Source organism: Anomalospiza imberbis, chromosome 5 (assembly GCF_031753505.1).
Source record: "Anomalospiza imberbis isolate Cuckoo-Finch-1a 21T00152 chromosome 5, ASM3175350v1, whole genome shotgun sequence".
Taxonomy (NCBI): Eukaryota; Metazoa; Chordata; class Aves; order Passeriformes; family Viduidae; genus Anomalospiza; species Anomalospiza imberbis.
The window spans coordinates 28,573,839-28,590,407 of record NC_089685.1 but is presented as its reverse complement, the minus strand read 5'-3'; the positions used below and the strand labels follow the sequence as shown (position 1 = coordinate 28,590,407).

The following is a 16,569-nucleotide window of genomic DNA, read 5'->3' as shown; positions in this document are numbered from 1 at the left end:
GCCAGGGTGATCATTTACAATCACACTTAATTTAAAATTCTGAAAGTGGCAATTGTGTCATTGTAGCTTAGAGAAAAGGCAGAGGCAACTTCACAAAAGAGTGATATGAGCGATACACAAGATACTGCGATGGACTAATTTAAAACAGAACACCTGTATGAATATTTCATTCAATTGCTCAAGGGATATTTTTGATTGTTTTTCTTAAGAGAAAAAACAGACTATATCACAAGCTGCCACCTCCCTCCTGCCCAGGGCATCAGACTGCCTGTTTCTCTGCTGCACAGCAATGGATTTGCTCATTGCGACACCGTGCATGTTCTGTCAGCACAGCTTTTTGCCTCTGGGTTTTCCCAGAGGAAACAGCACCATCCTATGAAGTACATATTTGGAAAATTTTGCTCATTTTCCAGGTTAGAGCTTTGGAGACAAATGGATATGGAGAGGGCAAAGCAAAGAAGGCTTTATCAGGAGTCTGGAACAGCCAAGAAATACTTAGCAATCAGGTTGAGAATAAATATGAACCAAAAAGCACACATCATTAGATCTGGTGCTCTGAGAGAAAGATAAATTTAGGAGACAGAAGTAGAAGTAGTTCAATGGGTCAAACCTCACTTCCTCAAACATTAGCTGAGCCCTCACCAATCCTTTAACACATATGCAGTGGCACATGCCCTGACTTCATTTCTTACTTATTTTAAACACCTTAATAGCTGTCCAGTGCATACTGAAAAACAACCTCTTGAAAATCTTGCTTTGCAGAAGGATTACAGCTTCACCAGTCTTGCAGCATAAGTCTTTGCAATAAGCATTTTATGTTAGTAATCCTCCCACAAAATTACATTCCAGAAATACTACATTAAACATTGAATGAAATTTAACTGAAAAGAAGTCAATCGAACCAAGTAATTTTTTCTGCTATTACTTGAGTCTTCAAGACAAACAATCAGAAATAAACTATGAAAAAACTTTCTTATAAATGTACAAGCTTACAGTTCATTTTATATATTTAAATGTTAAGCTAAATTTACTTTTAAATGCTGAGAACTCAAAGTAAACTGAATAGAATACAAATTTCTACAGACTGATTCCATACATAGTAGGAAGAGTCACAGTATTTTATTATGATGACTCATTATGATATTCATGATGATTATGAAAATCATCAGGTCTATCACAACAATTTTTTTAAAAATCCAGAAAATTTAATTGCAGATCCAGAAGTTAATTTCAAGTATTTATTTGAAAAATACATAGATCATTTTCCAGTCTTAATTTTTAATGAAGTAAATATTTTAAAGTATATATCCTGTCTAATTCTTAACAAATTCACAGTAACTGGTTTATAAGAAAATAATTATCTTGTTCAGTTCAGTAAAATACTTCTAGCATCATTCTAGAATCTTATTTAAATTCTGCAGAAGCTGACAGCTTCAATATTCAAATCAACAACAGGAGAAACTGGTTGTGCAAAATCCAAACCTAAGTTATTCCTCAGGCTTTTCTGAACTAAGTTCCTAAAAGTATTTCACTTTACAGAACATAATCTAGATTTCCCTAGTATTAAGTGCAAACTCTACCAAACACAGTAGCATTAGATCATATGGAAAACAATATTTGGGTTTTATGACAAATTTTCATCTATTTTCACTATAACCCTGTCCTTAGGGCCTAGAGAAATTCAACCACAGATTAATCATCATGAGTCTAATTAATCACAACAGCTATTTAAAAAAAATCTGTTCCTAGACTGTGTATTTTTTTTCAGTTTGTCATTTTTTAAAAGTCCTAAGTTTATGCATCTGGTCCTAGCTCTTTAAGGCCATTTGTGACCCTGTGATGAGACACAGGGATAAACCAACTGCATCGTGGCTCTCATAGCTACAGCACACTGTGGTAAAACTCCATCCCAGCCAGACCCCACACACACGGAAAGCTGTGCCCACCATGAACACAATTAGGGAAAGCCAATATTAAGAGAAGGAACAAAAAAAAAAAAAAAAACAAAAAAAAAAAAAAAACAACCAAAAAACAACACCTCCCAAAACAATAGAGTACATAGCTGGTTTTCAAGTGTCAATAAAAAGGAAGAGTGTTGCAGCTCAGGAAATGGCCTCACAGGCAACTGAACAAAGGCCACTAGAATTAAGAGGCAGACATTGTCTTAGCTTGCAAAACAGCAGTTGTTGCATGTAAGTTGTAGAAAACTGATTAATTTCCATGTGCAGATAAATGCCATGGTTCTTCGGAATTAAACTGTTGGAGGTGATACCATATCATCTTGAAAAATCAAATTATATTCATATTACACTCCAAGGAGGAGGAAAAACTAAATCAAGGTAATTTTAGCAGAGCAAACCATTACTGTATTAGTGACAAAATGCCAAGAGGACTCACCTGTTCAATCTCCTTTGTCTTAGCTGCAATTGCTTTTGAACGACCTAGAAGCTGGCTGTCCTCATATAATTCCGTGCTATCCGTTAGATTTGCCTCTATTTCCTCTGTTTGTTCAATGTATATTGGAGCTGAAGATCCAGCCTTAAAAAAAAAAAAAAAATCAGTTTTTGGAGAAAAATAACAACTGCAGTGTGAGCCCAAAAGCCCAAACACAGTCATCAGAGATACAAGTTTGCTCATCAACACTATTACTGAAGTATTATTGCTACAATCTTAACAGATACAGAAATACAGATTTTAAACATGTAGAAAATATGACATGCTAAAACCCCCTGTGACACAGCCTCAATTGTGTAACACACATTTTCCACTGACATAGCAGAACCCAAAAAAGACATCCTATCCAACAGCAGTATAACAAATGATTGAGAAGGGCTATAATCTCACTTCAATATAGCCAGGAGTGGAAAACAAGAAGGAGTGAAAACAAAAGGGAATAAACTAGCAAATAATTAACATTGATTAACAATAAAATAAGGATTCTGGAGAAAATAAAATATATACCCACTGCAGTAACAAGGTAAGGTTTATTTTTAATTTATTTTATTTTGCTTTCTGGAAAAAGAATACATGACATGGTAAGCTGGCACAGTTTGAAATGGAACTCAGCAAACCAGAGCTTCTCTCCTCAAGTCTTACGTTTTACGTGTACACTCATGTTTTGACTCAGAAGTCCTCTCCTAATTTTGAGGAGTTCAGTAGGCATACAGACCTACACTACTACAAGAGCTCCTTCCAGAACACTTGGGAGAGCTGAAACTTTATTGTGCCAGTTGTAGCTCAATATCAATTATAAAATTATAATATAAATACAGTATATATTTATCGTATAAATTACAGTATAAATTATACTAACAAAACATACTGTGGCTTTGTGTATTTTTTCAAAATAAATAAATCATAAGGTTTTAGTCTCCCTCTCACTCCCCTTCAACAAGTATTTAATAGCATAGGCAGAAAAATTCAGGATTAAGTTACAAAATGTGTCTTTACGAAGAGCACAGAAAAACAAGAGCCTATTGTTGTAACACTTTGAAATAAGTGGATTAATAATCCTATCTTACATCATACTCTGTTATTTCAGGTAAATTGCTGTCCTCAGCCTTCTCTGACTTTTCAGCAGCCCACTTGCTTGCAGCTTCTGCAAGTTCCTTTTCTGATAGTCTGTTGCTCTTCTCCAAGGCCTGTACAAAAACATTAACATGAAACACACTTACACATGGCAAAAATCTTCAAAATTAAAATAAATAGTTATTCCGATCCCTAAAATATTTTAAATTAGGGAATAAAAAAAGTTGCAATTATTTCATTTGCTGTCAAATTTAAAGAGAAAAGAGAAAAGTGGGTGGGAAGAGAGCAGATAATAATGAAACAAGATTAATTCAATGAAGGTCAGTGGACTGCTACAAAACCGCTATACTTTCCTAATAAGGTTTATTAAATTCACAAGTCAGAGATAACAGAAAAATTTTCTGAGATCTGATGGGCACTGAAAGAAGTCAGATACAAGAGTGGAGTGAACGAATAATTAAATGTGATTTTCAGGCATAAAAGGTTGTAAAAAATTTTAAATAAACTGTTAAATATTAGGTAGGGTACAAAATCTGAGCTAATTAGGGACAAAATAAAATTTTATTCAAACTTTAGGTGATCAGAGCTGGTTCCATTAAAATCCACTATTTTTAATTTGTGGGAATGCTAATAATTTATAATAGAGTCAGTCATGGCTTTATGTTCTTTTAAATGCACCTTTTCAAATTTAATTTCTCGCATAAATAATGTTTAAAAATTGATTTCTCTCTAAGAATACTATTTATCTTTTACTATCAGAGGAGACAATGACAAGTATAAGTTTAGGAATAGCTAGCTTTATAAATCTTGTTACCACTATGTGGATATTTAGCTTAAATCAACTATATGTATAGAAGCGCCCACAGAATCTATATCACTCTAGCATTAAAAATTTCAACACTAAGATGGGTACCTGAAGAAGAGATACAAAAATTCTACTACCTGAAGAGGGCTGTAACAATTTCTACCCAATGCCTGCTCCATCTCAGCAAACACGTCAGCAAAAAAAAGCAAACAAACAAAAGACCCAAATGAAAGAAACCAACACTCCACCTCTCTCCATTAGTTCAGTCTAAGTTACATAAATGGCCAGTATCAAAAGTCCTCTGTCTTCACATCTTTTGTTCTTACCTCAAGCAAAGTATTATCTAAATACCCCTGTACTGTAGTGTAGCATAAATACACAATTCACAGGACCCTTCCAGGATTCTGTGTCATAAAGACACCACCTTTATCTGAATCCAGAAGAGAAGTGCAACACAATGTTCTCATAGGAATCCCTGTTTTCTATAACTGCAAATTACAGAATTACAACCAGTGAAATCAGGAGGTGACAAAGTTCAATATGCAGGGATATGAAGAGGGCTCTTAAAAGAAAGGAGTAATATAATTCATAGAAAATCTCACAATCTGCTACATTTCCACAAATGTAAATTTCCACAAAAGTTAATTTCCTTAAAAGAAATTAACTACTATCTATTGGAATACAGAAAAAAAAATCTGTTTCATTTAATCTTACTAAATTTAATTCTATGGGTTGAATGTTGATAAATACATATTAAATCCTGAGTGAATTTTATGGAATAAAGTAACGGTATTTGCACAGGTACACTTCAGCTGAAGAGACAGAACAGGAACATATTTCTCAGTTGAAAATAACAGCAGCTATTTAGACTGCAAACTTGCAAGAAACAACCAACCTAAAAGATCTCATAAAAAAACCTAAACTGCTTCCCTCTCACCCCCAAAAAATCAGAAGTATCTCTTTTCTTGAATTTTTTTATCTCATCAATAACACAGAAATGCAAAAGCCTGTCACTTTGCTCAGCAGCTGTCTCTGTCTCACACATCCACCTTATGCTCTATGTTGGAAACAGCCTCCAAGGCTTACAGTCCATAGAGCTAATAAAGAAAAACACTAAAAATTTCATACCACAGTCAAACAGGGGCTAAGATCAGGTAACATCAACAGGTATTAATTCACATGCATGAATATGCAAAATATAATTATAGATAAAAATACCTTTTTAGATTTGCAAATAGATACTACAGTGAAAAGATGTATTGCTATGGAAACATATGCCTTTATAAGAATTTCAAAGCTAAATTATAACTTAGAGCATTGAAAATTATCTCCTTTAATCGCTAATATATAGCATATAATTTTCTCAAGCCCTGCTAAGTTGTAAGACTGTGGCTCTGGTCATGTTCATGACCAGATGTTCATGTTTTGCCAAGACTTCTTCTGTCACTACTTCTGAGTCGGTGAAGCACTTAGGTAACTTAACTGCTCAGTGCAACTCCAGCCAAGAGGCTGATTCCAAAAGGCTCCACTGACACAGGGCAGTTACATTATAAGCAGATTTGGGGACTGAAGATAAAAGTCAATAAACAGTCATGGAACAGTCATTTCTGCAGCTGATGCATACCCAATAAATACTTATGCTGTCTGGAGAATTTACTTGCATCAAACAAAGTTTCATTCTATGTAGCCTATATCAAGTGGATGGATATTCACTGCCAGCAGATACTTGCAAACTGATGGCAAAAAACCAAAACAGCTTGGTTGATCAGACCTGACTGAAGAAGAAAGCAGAACACTTACAGAACACAGAGTTCAAGCTCACACTACATATTAACACAAGAGCAAGAGATTTTGCAATGCCTCCTTGTTCCAAAAGGTGTGTATTAAGTAAGGATTTGATACTAAGCTGCAGTGTGCTGAGTCTATAAACAAAATAAGTGAACTAATTATAAAGTATATGTTATGATCCAAATCAGTGTAACTTGTGCATAATAGCTTTTACCTTATTTTCCCTATTTACATCACTGAAAATACATCACTTGCTTCCCCCCTTAAGGACAATGGCAATCAGCTGGCACAGCAGTTCTAAAAGAGACGTGTAAGAGATAAGCACTTAGAATGACACAACACAACCAAAGCCTGGGCTTTTTTCCCCATTGAATACATGACAGGTGTGTCTGTGTCAAAATGAGTGGAAATACTAACATACTCACAAGGACACAGAATTCTAAGACCAAGTCCTATTCCTATTGTAAGGAATAGGAACTAATATCGTATGGAACAAGCACTTTAACAGGCGTATGCAGTATCTCCTTCCAGCTAAGGAAAAATCCAACAATGAACAATATAAAATCATAGTGTGAAGTGCTCAAAAAGAAAATTCACCTTTGATGAAGGTACTGCTGTGGACCCTGAAGGTGATGCATCTCTTGATGTTTTCAATGACTGAACTGTCCTCTCTTTACCTACAATTAAGAAAATAATTAATGACTGATAAATGAAATATATATCGCAAATATGCTTACTGGCTTAGAAAAATTGCAGTGAATTTTTCTCACATCAGACCTTATCACCCTCAACAACTACCTGAGAGGGGGCTGCAGCAAGAAGGGAATTGAACTCTTCTCCCAGGCAACTACTGACACGAGGAAATGGGCTCAAGCTGTGCCAGGGAAGGCTCAGGCTGGACACCAGGAAGAATCTTTTCACTGAAAGAGTGGCTAAGCTTTGAACAGCTGTTCAGGGAGGTGGTGGAGCCACTATCCCTGGAGACGTTCAAGAAACGATAGGACATGGCATTTAATGCCATGGTCTAGTTGATAGGGTGGTGTTAGGTCAAAGGTTGGACTCAATCTTGGAGGTCTTTTCCAACCTTAATGATTCTACAAAATCTACATACTCCATCATCTGATAAATACTGATAAGACTTTTTTCTCTTCCCAAGGAGAGAAAAGATACAGCTGTGTCATTTCATGCATTTAAGAAAACCCACTGTCCCTTTTTCCATCATTAACTGAAAGGGTGTATCAGTATGATTGCACAAGATGATGTAATTTCACTTTTTAATATTCCTGCAATAATAGAAACAGTTGAAATATTAGACACCAGTCAATCACTCAAGGTTACTAGGCAGTGCATGAACTAGTTTAGCAGGCCACAGTATGTTGAAAAGACCTGCCATGGGTAACAGTCCTGTATTGTATCAACCACGGAGTAGATGCTTCTTGTAGTATCACTGTCTTTCTTATAAAAGTTAAAATTGGCAAAATGTCAAACCAAATTCACAGTGCTAATCACAATCTCTGCATAGTTTTGCCACAGACCAGTTACAGGCAGCCCACAGCCAACGGAACTGGTTGCAGTGTAAACTACTAGTTTTCAAGTTGTGGTCCACAGATAACATCTAAAAGATCTGCAAAAGGTAAGTACAAAAAGCAAACATGTTGTCAATCGGCCTAAATTAACCAGACTATTCACACTGACTGGGAAACAGTTGACAGCCAAGGTAATGTAAGCTTACTTTGGCTTACATTCAATTTTTATAAGTACAATTAATAAAGGGATTAATTAAAAAAATTTATCAAAGAGTTATGAAAATTGGGATAGAAATTATTTTTGTAGAACTATAAATGTCATTGTTCATTATGGCTTTAAATATGGCTTTAATTTAATGAGTCTAAACAACAAAGCACAGAACATCGCCCTTGTCACCACTAAGTAACACAAGTTTTGCTCCTGTGATACCTGCTTTTCAGCCCCACAGACAAGCCACCTCCTTTTAAATTCATGGACTAATCTAATTCTGCCTCCCGCATGCCTCCTTTGACAGACTTGATTCCTTAAAGACTATCTCAGTTCAATGGTTTATGTTTGCACCTGAGCAGATGAAATGAATTGATACAAATGGCAGAAAGCTATTCAAAGTTAAGCAAAGTGAAAAAACACCACTTAATTAGAAGACATTATTAGGCCATTTTTTTCAGACTGCATGCAGCTATTTTGAGCCCCAAGGCCCTACCTCTAAAATTAAACATCCCATCCTGCTCCTCTCCGTGCTCTCCCAACACAGATGAATGCTTGCCCTTTCCATTAGTCCTTTCCCTCGCTTCTTCACATCCCTGTAGTTTTCTTTGTTTGAATTCTGTATTTATCCCAATGTATGAAAGGCTGTAGAGCATGGGATATTCCTTCATTACTGCAAGTCATGTGGCCAAACCTATTCAGATAGCATGATTTCAAACAGCATTATAATATTTTAGAAAGATGCCATATTGCAAATTCCATATGAAATAGTATATACTTTGAATGTTGTAAATCCATTCAAATGTACTGCTGACATATATGAGGTGTCCCACTTGATGTTCCTTTTAAATATGCAATCCATGAGCTTACCTAAGGCAAATCATATTAAAAAATTATTCTAAAAAGTATTATTTAAACCATTTATACCTTGCAAAAAGGTGTTTTTATTCAGTCATCTAGACAGACATTTTAGTAGTTCTCCTTTCCAGGGAAAGGAAAAAAGAAATGTCCATTGTACAACTCAGCTGGTCTCTTAAAACTTATCTAAAGGTGATTGGGAAAGGTATTTAACCATGCAACCGGGAGAAAATATCAAAAACCATAGACCTAGATGTAAGCTCCTCTCTTGATCAGCATCTTTTCTGGTTTGTGAACGTATCTGCTTCTACGTCACTACCTCCACTATTGTCTGTGTAATTCTAACCATATAGTATATACACATATGATCAAAGTCAGCTCAAATTAAAAAAAAAAAAAAAAAAAAACATTTCTAAAACTTTGTATGGTTTCTCACAAAATTGTTTTCCTGTCCCTAGTAATTACAAGCTGCACAACTACAAGACTTCTAGAAAATTAGTTAACTATCTTATTTTTTTCTTTCTCTCCTACACTTAGAGGAATTTATGTTCACTAAGTATTGCTATAAAATCTTGAAAGCACTGTAATGCTCAAATAGAAAGACCATTCCACTCTGCAAGGAGTGAAATTATTCCTCAATATTTAAACAATGTTAACAAAACTACAAAGATCTTTTTTGAGACGAAGTGCCACATAATGATTCAGTGTCACTCTGGAAACACAATGTGCCTTCTCAGTGAGTGAAAAAAAATCTAATTAATTTTTAAAAAGCTGCCAAAATGAACAGTAGGTTTGCATAGTTCACTAGAAAGCATTTGCAGAAAGGGTGATCAAATTGGATTAATTTACATAAGCTGTACAAACAGAGTGGCTAAGATCGTAGTATACTAAAAAAAGGAATTCCTTTTTTTTTTTTTCCAAATCATTTAAATATGAAACCTCAAATATTTTCAAAACAGATGATTCATTAGACTTCTGGGAAACATTAACAGCCAAGCTTTTAAAAGTCAGAACAGACTCAACTGAGATATGCTTCACATTTCTTTGAGGAGAGCCCGATCTGAGAGGTTTTGGCATTGAAATGTAATTACTAAAAACCAATCAGTTTCAAAAGCCTAGCAAAATTTAGAGACAATGAAACAAGTAGAAGTATGTACCTTCATTTCTCCATTTATTTTTAATCCCTGTTTTATTTTGGTTGCAGGAGGAAATGTCTTCATCTGCAGTAGATGAAGTAAAGTTTCTTGTCAGGAAATCCAGTGAAGCACATAAAGAAATAATAGAAGCTGATACTAAAAAGAATATAAAATACTAGAAAAAGCTGTGCAGCTGAAACTCCTCCAGTCAGTCTAGACCTGATACCAAAATAACACCTACAATCTCCCACATGAAATACATAAGGGAACAGAGAGTACAGTGAAACAACCAGAGCAGACAGCACATAGTACAAAATGTCAGCTTTTCCCATTTTAAAAAGAGCATGTAAGGAAAAAAGGCTTATACAGTGAGCTGCAGTTTCACCTCACTAGCCAGGTCCCATCATTAATCCAGCATTACCTTGCTGAGAAGAAACATTTCTTTTATGTAAAGATGACATATTTCTGCTATGCTGGTGGAAGGGATAGGCTTTGCTTCTTTCAGGAGAGTAGCTCCTGCTGCTGACACTAGAGCCAGATCTGCTGTGCGGAGAATCCCTTCGGCTCCCGGGCGAGTCCCTGAAGAAAGGAGAGTCCCTCTTGTGAGGGGATCGATCTCTTGAATAATGAGAAGAATAGAAGCTTTTTCTTCTGAACCCATCCCTGACATCCCTTGGAAGACAACAGAAAAATACAAGCAATTTACTTATCCTTCCAATGTTTATGGAACAGTATGATGGCAACAGTTCATGCCTGGTAAATACAAACAGGTTAACTGTCAAACACATCCAAAATCTTCAGTGTTTTTAAGAGTACTAAGCAAGGAATGAAAAACAAGTTAAAAAAAGGAAAAGTTAGTATTTTCGTATTTCATTGAGGTACTTCATTACTAGGATTTAATTCCTTTCTACCTCTTAATAATACAGCTAAAATGTAAGAAAAAGACAATGATGAAATAAGAACTCCCACAACTTTGTTCGGATTCAGTACACTTACCTTGGAAATTAAACCTTAATTTACAATAGCTAAAAGTGAATATGCAAATATTGCTTACATTATTTGGCATTTTTCAGCTATGTTTTTCTCTTATTTTCAAGGGCCTATATTCCTCATTTGATTTCATATGCCTTGCTACACAAAATATCACTGGCAGATTTCAGCTTATAACCAGCAAAGACAAGAAGAAATCTGCAGAATATCTATTCTCTCTCCTATGAATCCACCCAAGGTCAACTCTTGAATGAAAATATGAAGACTTATATCTCCTAAATATGTTTCTCACAACACACAATATTAATTTTGAACTTTAATGCAAAAAGTCACAAACCCAACTGATTTAAAAACATAATTTAATAAACACCAAAACTGTCTACTAAATTTAAATATTGTTACTCCAGACCACAGCACAAATGTGATGGTTATTTGTAAATCATATTAATATACATGTATGTGTAAAGGTGAAAAAAAACACCTAGTATCATTTCAAACTTGTCCTTAAGAATCTCAGAGTTACAAGACACACGGGCCAACTGAATCTAGTTTGCCACTTTTGCCTTGGTCGGAAGATGCATTGGTAAGAGTAGCAACTAATTCTCAGCTTCTCCATAGAAACCTGCAAGATTTCATAGCACTTCTAGTAAATCAGAATGTATCCTCTCTCCTATTTCACATCAGAATCCAGTATTTTACATAGAGGAGTGTCTCTCAAAGATCTGGTGGTCTCATTTAGCACAATGTAGCTAGAGCTAATTTTAGCTAATCAGTGAAGAAGAAGAAAAGACGTACAATTCCTGCAGCATAGCACAGGCTCATATTTGTGGCAGATAACAAAGAATTTCTGTGTGCCAAAGGTGTTTTGGGCTACAGAAGCTTCACAGGTAGCACCACAAAACAAAACCCCTGTGACACTGATGTGTTTTACACAGTGCAGGTTTACTTTTTGCATGGAAAGCACGTCTTCATTATATGTATGAACATTTTATGTAGCAACAGACATGAAGTGTAAGTTCAGGCTTGAAGAATACTAGATTAACTCAGCACTGAACTAGTTTTTCTACCTAAGTGGGGGGTAATTTATTTATTAAAGAACACATTGATCAAATCTTTATCAGGAATGGCCTAGTGCACTTTTTCTTGCATTTCCTTCTCAATCGCTCTGTTTAAATAATGTTATTTATTTTTAAAGCACAAGCTTTCTGGCAGACCAGTACACCACTCTTATGTGTAAAACACACTTTTATGACCACGTTATTAAACCCTCGTATACAGAGCAGTTTATTATGGCAATGTTTTCAGAGCCCCAGCTATTGGACACATATAATACATACTCTAATATCCACATAAGAATTTTTTTTAAATGTAATTGAAATGCATTTTTAAACAGGAAGACATCTGAAAGCCACATTCTGCAATAATAGTATGCACCCTAAAATAGAATCTCACATTCAATTTTTGAATTTTTATTTCATCACTGCATGTTAATTCTTAACTACACTATATCTCATACAGAACATTCGTGCCATTAATTATATTAAATCTGTTTGGGACAGCATAGCAACAGCACAGAATTTCTGATGTTTTCCATTAATGTAACACACCAAACAGAACAAAGTAAGCATTGTTTTATAGTTTTTTTTTTCCTTAAATACTTCAGCTAACATACACCTGCAATTTGGTAATGAAGGCCCCAGTTCAGCAAAGCAGTTAAGCACATGCTTCAGATTCCAACACATACTCAAAAGGTTTATTGAGCAGGGACAATATTTAATAGAGATGCAAAATAGACTTTAAAATAGAGCTACTGCCCTTAAAAACAAATACAGAATTAATCTCTTTTATATAGCATCCCTCAAATCTTTGTACTTTGTGTTCATAATTCACACTTAATCCTGAGAGCACAATTTTGTTCTCTCAGTAGTGTTGCAACAGGAAGCAGTATCATTGTTAACTTTGATGAAACTTGACCATTAAGTTCTCTCTGAAGCTGACAGTCTTGGAGGAGCTTCTGAAATTTTCAAAAACAGCCATTTTGTGATATACCATTCACCAAGGGCAGCTGGGAAGGAGCTCCAGCCTGACAGCTCTTTCAGTTCACCATCAGTTCAAGTTTCCTCAAGAACAAAACACAACTACAGAACAGATGACGGTATGACTTCCAGCACAGCAGAAAACAGAGGGAATACAACACTGAGGAGATTTTCAGTTGCCTACAGATCAGAAACAGCACAGTGGTATAGCTTAAACTCTGTGAAACAAAGATTAACACAAGCCAGAGTGTCAGGTTTATCTCTTAAGAGTACTTAGAGGTAAAATGAAATCACTTCCTGGATGTGAAATGCCCAGGAATAGAGAGGTACTTGGGTACGTGAAGCACATCACATGCAATAAGAGAAAAAGCTTTACTGTAAGAGGATTCTTAGATCACTCTCGTTGAATCTGTGCTACTGGGTAACAGCCTACAATACTTCATGCTCACTATCCTCTGGAACTTCTAGATCCCATTACATTCAACTTTTCAACTAGAACATTAATCTACATTATGGTCCAGCCATAGTGAACATAATTCTCATTTTTGACACGGAGCTGAACACTGGCAACAAAACAGCATATTGTGTGGAACAGAAACAGGAGGGTCTTCCAGTAATTCACAGGTGAGTGCTGCCTATAACCTAGATTAAAAAGTCAGACATGTTTTTGTGATCCCTTGCATCCAAGAAAGATTACTGCTATTGTCAAAGGGATTAAACACTCCGTTTACAGGCTTGTGCTTAATTACTAACCTTGCCTAGAAATAACTCTCACACTTTTATATCTTATTTTATATTTATAAATTGAAGAAGCCATAAATAGCTTCTGCAACACCAGACTTCAGTGCAAAGAGATAAAACAGTCAAGATCTGAACTGAATCCTTAACTGAAAATACTTTTTCTGCCTCATAACACAGATGCAAGGGGGAGGGAGAGGAAAAGTTAAACTAAAATTCCTTTTGCCTGCCTTTTCAGGACATTGCAAGAGCTAGCAACATGAATCAGATGATGTAGAAAATATTTAATAAAATATACAACGCCCCCAGCCTCTAAAAGAAGAGGCAAGAACACCTCCACTTTTAACATCTTCAGAGTAAATGTAGGTGGTGCAAGATTCCAGCCACCCCTCTCCCAGAAGTCATTCCATTTCTTTCTAAAGTACACGGTTGTGCAACAAACCAACAACTTACTCAGGCTCTGCTTTGGAGATTTGCTATAATCTCTTGTTATTGCCTGAAGATCCTTATGCAGATTTATCCTAAGCTAAAATAATACAGTGAATTACACCATCACGGATAGAAGAAATTGCACCTGGTTTCATGGCTTTCATTTGAACATTTGAAATGATGATAAGATTTCTTATTGACAATTGGTTTTCAACGTTTTATGACTAAGCAAGTTACTAGAGCACTTGTGATATCTGCATTTTGCTCTAAATGAAATTAACATAATTTGGACCAGCCAGCATAATCTTATTAACAGCTTTCTGTATGAAGGGTGAGGAAGGAAAGGAAACAGGCATTGTAAAACGCTGTTTCAAGCAGAAAAGGATACCCAGAAATACCAAATGCACAAAAAAATTTGAAAATATATGTGTTTCATGATTTTTATGCTGCACGCAGTACTTCTGAAGTTCTCATAAGCAAAGAGCATTTGTCCACCTCAGTCAGTATGAAAGCTACTCAACTACTCTCTCCCTGCCACCACCTTGGGATGTCATAACAGGTCAGAGAATAAAAAATAAGACAATCTGAATATTACAGCAAGATTAGAGAGAAATGCTTCTATGTCCTTTAATTGAATAGTAAAGCCATACATGTCAATGGCACTGGAAATCCCACTACATTGCTCTTTCTTCTTAGTACCCTCCTCCTTTTTATTGTCACTGATAATGTACCATTAGACGTGCTGCAAGATCAGCCTATATAATAAATGTATGTTTAAACTAAAACTATTATCTGACAAGGAGAAATTATGGTCAGTCACAGATAAGGACAGAGAAAAAAGTAACAGAGTCCAGAAAAACACAGATTTAAGTACCAAAGAATTAAGAGCAAACAGCTTTAGACAACTCTTTGCAGAATAAAGACAAAATATGTTATTTAGACAAATTAAGATCAAATTAGACAAAATAACTGCATTTAAATGCATGTGATCTTGGTTTTTCTTCTTTTCAAAAACAAGAGCTTAGTAAGACCTCCCAATTTCTCTAAAATAGAAAACAAAACATAGGTCTTAAATTCTAGAGGAAGTATTTTCTTAAAGTGATGGACCAAATTACAATTTCTATAAACAGCTACAACATTTACAACTACCCTTTGAGCAGCCTATCACCCCAGAAGGGTAAAGTAGTTCAGACAACTAGCTCAGGGACCTAGCTCATAAACCTCTCCTATTTTATGACTCTATGCAGTAGAAACTAAACCAATTCCTAAACAGACTTAATTCAAAATGGAAACAACTGAAATCTTCTATCGCAATATAAGCTTAAAAATTGGAAAAGAGCCAGGAAGCAGAATATGGTACTTTACATACTTTTTTTTTCTTCCCAATGCCCTAACAGACCAGAGAAACTGGTCAACATTTTAACTTCTAGACAAAGTTCTAATGGACAGAGATTCCTAAGTATGTGCTTGCACTTTTACTGCTGTCCTGCCTCAGGCAGAGACCAGCACACAGAAAAGAGTTTTAAAACATTTTCCTGAGGTACCAAAGCACATTGGTATCCCTCAAAAGTGTCTTTTCTTTGAGGGCTTTGAATTTACTTCACACTTAGTACGTGCCAAACAATTTAATGCAGACAAGCATTTGTCTTATATACACACTAAGCCCCAGAGAGAAATACTTTTGCACTTTATTTTAAGGACATAAGTGAATTTTATGTTCAGCAAGCTATTACTCTTTCCCCAAAAGCTATCTTTAAAATCCTTCCATAGAAGAACCCACAAACCATGAAATAGCTGCTGGAAGAGCACTTAAGCTTTTCAGTGTGCTGCAGAATGCCATTAGTTCATTGTCAAAAGAACGCAAAAATTAGTGCTAGGATATGCTGATTTAACCAGCTCTTGGGGTTGACTTTCTAACACTATCAATAAAAAGCTGCAAAAGGAAAGAGCAAGTTGTGGAACATGTTTGTAAGCAGTAATACCTTATGTCAGTAATACTGATTGACAATACCCTTACTAATTTACTAATTTTTCTATTTCCAAATCCCTTAATGAGATCTGTAAATCAGAAAAGCATTCAATTTTTCTCTAAATGACAAAAATGCTTCACAGACCTCTATGTTTTTATTTTTAAATTAATGTGAGATTTGAAGCAATTAGGTCAAATAGATTTCACTTGCTTATATGCCTCAAAGCATTGTAACAGTGATATGGACTTCTGCATAGCAAATTTCAGCAAAGTTAGCACACTACTGCCTCTGCTTCTGGATTTCTCAATATAAAAGACATTGCACATATATGCAGAAAAAAATCCATTGCACATAATGAAATTTTTCTTTATGTGGTCTCATTCCTTCCTGTTAGGTATACAGTTTGTTCAAAATCAGAAAGTTAAGAGAGACATTTCCTCTTATAAATTATTCAGCCATGTAGCTTTCTTTTTTATTTTCCACTTTGCTCTTTTCCTTCACTTTCACTACAATTTACAGTCTCTATAATAAACATTAATATCTCTTGCCTCTTTTTG

General features: G+C 35.3%; 1 protein-coding gene across 2 annotated transcripts in view; it reads right to left on the bottom strand.

The window, feature by feature from the left end:
• PPHLN1 (periphilin 1) overlaps positions 1–16,569 on the bottom strand; it is a 58,011-nt gene that overhangs the window by 26,014 nt on the left and 15,428 nt on the right. For both annotated transcript variants that reach the window (XM_068190022.1, XM_068190023.1), the window contains exons 5-8: positions 10,271–10,521; positions 6,719–6,798; positions 3,522–3,641; positions 2,398–2,538 (exon numbers count right to left, since the gene is read on the bottom strand). In XM_068190022.1, coding sequence (XP_068046123.1) covers positions 2,398–2,538; positions 3,522–3,641; positions 6,719–6,798; positions 10,271–10,521 — 592 coding nt within the window. The remainder of the gene's footprint in view (positions 1–2,397; positions 2,539–3,521; positions 3,642–6,718; positions 6,799–10,270; positions 10,522–16,569) is intronic.